Source organism: Buceros rhinoceros, unplaced genomic scaffold (genome assembly GCF_000710305.1).
Source record: "Buceros rhinoceros silvestris isolate BGI_N320 unplaced genomic scaffold, ASM71030v1 scaffold14383, whole genome shotgun sequence".
Classification (NCBI taxonomy): domain Eukaryota; kingdom Metazoa; phylum Chordata; class Aves; order Bucerotiformes; family Bucerotidae; genus Buceros; species Buceros rhinoceros.
The window spans coordinates 7,447-8,891 of record NW_010401909.1 but is presented as its reverse complement, the minus strand read 5'-3'; the positions used below and the strand labels follow the sequence as shown (position 1 = coordinate 8,891).

Here is a 1,445-nt window from a genome sequence, read left to right as displayed (position 1 = left end):
GCCCCTCGCGCCCCCGCCCAGCCACGATCCAGCAGGGAAGGGATGCACACCTGAACCAGAACATTGCTGGCTGCACAGGTCGTGGGAAGTGCTTGGTAACAGCTAATTAACGTTCAAACAAATCTAAGCCAAAGTCAGTCGCTAATCCTTTTCTTAGATTATCAGGTCAGAAAGACGGCGACATTACGTCGCTGTGAGTTAGCCTGGTCTGGAGGGACTGCTCTGGAGATGAGGAGTTTCCTTCCCTACATTTAGTAACAGTGGAGATTAGAGGCACAAAACTGAAAATTAAAACCTAATGTTTCCATCACTGGATTTCAGAGTGCATGTCTTATGATCAGCTCCAGTGTCATTCTCAGGACCCAAATTTTGTCTTTCCCAGCTGTTTTGAATTCTGAGCAGCCTCAGAGAGTTTCTGCAGGGTCTCCCCACCAGCCTGTGCCTGCAGCCTCAGCACCCACCACTGGCACATGGAAACAAGGAGCTAAACTGGAAACTGAGCAACCAGCTCAGGTAAGTCACCCCGCACAGCCCCCTGTGCCATGAGCTGCACCGAAACACGGCATCTGAACACACAAAATTCGGCCACAGCACAGGGATGGAACGTAACCAAAATACAGTAATAGAAAGGCAAAGTTTGTTCTTGAAACTTAAAAAACAACGATCTGAGTTTCTCACATTGTATAAGTCCCAGAGACAACAAAAGCCACTGAGTTACCATTTGGTGCCATACGGGAGCAACTGGTGTGGGCTCCAGCCACACTATGCCAGCTCAGAGAAAGTGGGAGAGGAGGAATGCACAATGCTGCTGAGCAGCTGCTCCCCTACCACGCTGCAGCAACTGGCCCCACCGGCCCCACAGCGCTGGGAAGATGCACAAGAGGGAACATCCCGTCCCTGGGTCCAGGGAGCTGTGGAGCTGCTCCATCCCTGCAGCTCAGGCATCTCCTCCCACCCGTGTGCAGTTGAAGGGAGTGAAAGGCTCCGAGCAAACACTGCTGCGGTCCCTCACTGCCCTGCTGCAGGCCGACCCGGCAGAGCCGCTCCCTCCCCTCACAAGGGCCACGTTTGCAGTCACAAACAGAACGATTTGCCTTATGAATTAAGATAAGAATAAGCAAAATCCCTTATGTTTGTTTTGCCAACATAGACAAGGCACAGGCAGGTCCCTCTGTGGTACACACCCTGGGTGGGATTTCTCACCACCCTCTTCCTTCACCTTCTGCCGAAGTTAGAACGTCACCTCCCCTCTGCTTCTCCTGCCCCGTCCCTCCAGCACACACAGCCGCCCACCCCCACTCCGGGCATACAGTGTTTGAGCTACATGAAGCATGACAGAGTGCCACGCTGCTGAGCACCTAGAGCCATGAGCTTCTTCTTCCTCCTCCTCTTCTTCTGCTGCTGCTGCTTTGAAGGCAGTGCCTGCACCTGAGGATCACGGCTTG

At 53.1% G+C, this 1,445-nt stretch overlaps 1 protein-coding gene across 2 annotated transcripts in view; it reads right to left on the bottom strand.

Moving 5' to 3' along the window:
- CLUH (clustered mitochondria (cluA/CLU1) homolog) overlaps positions 1-1,445 on the bottom strand; it is a 30,537-nt gene that overhangs the window by 28,172 nt on the left and 920 nt on the right. The window contains exon 2 of one of the 2 annotated variants that reach the window (XM_010132453.1): positions 1,359-1,422. In XM_010132453.1, coding sequence (XP_010130755.1) covers positions 1,359-1,422 — 64 coding nt within the window. Of the gene's footprint in view, positions 1-1,358 lie in introns of both variants that reach the window. The other variant, XM_010132452.1, reaches the window with a different exon arrangement.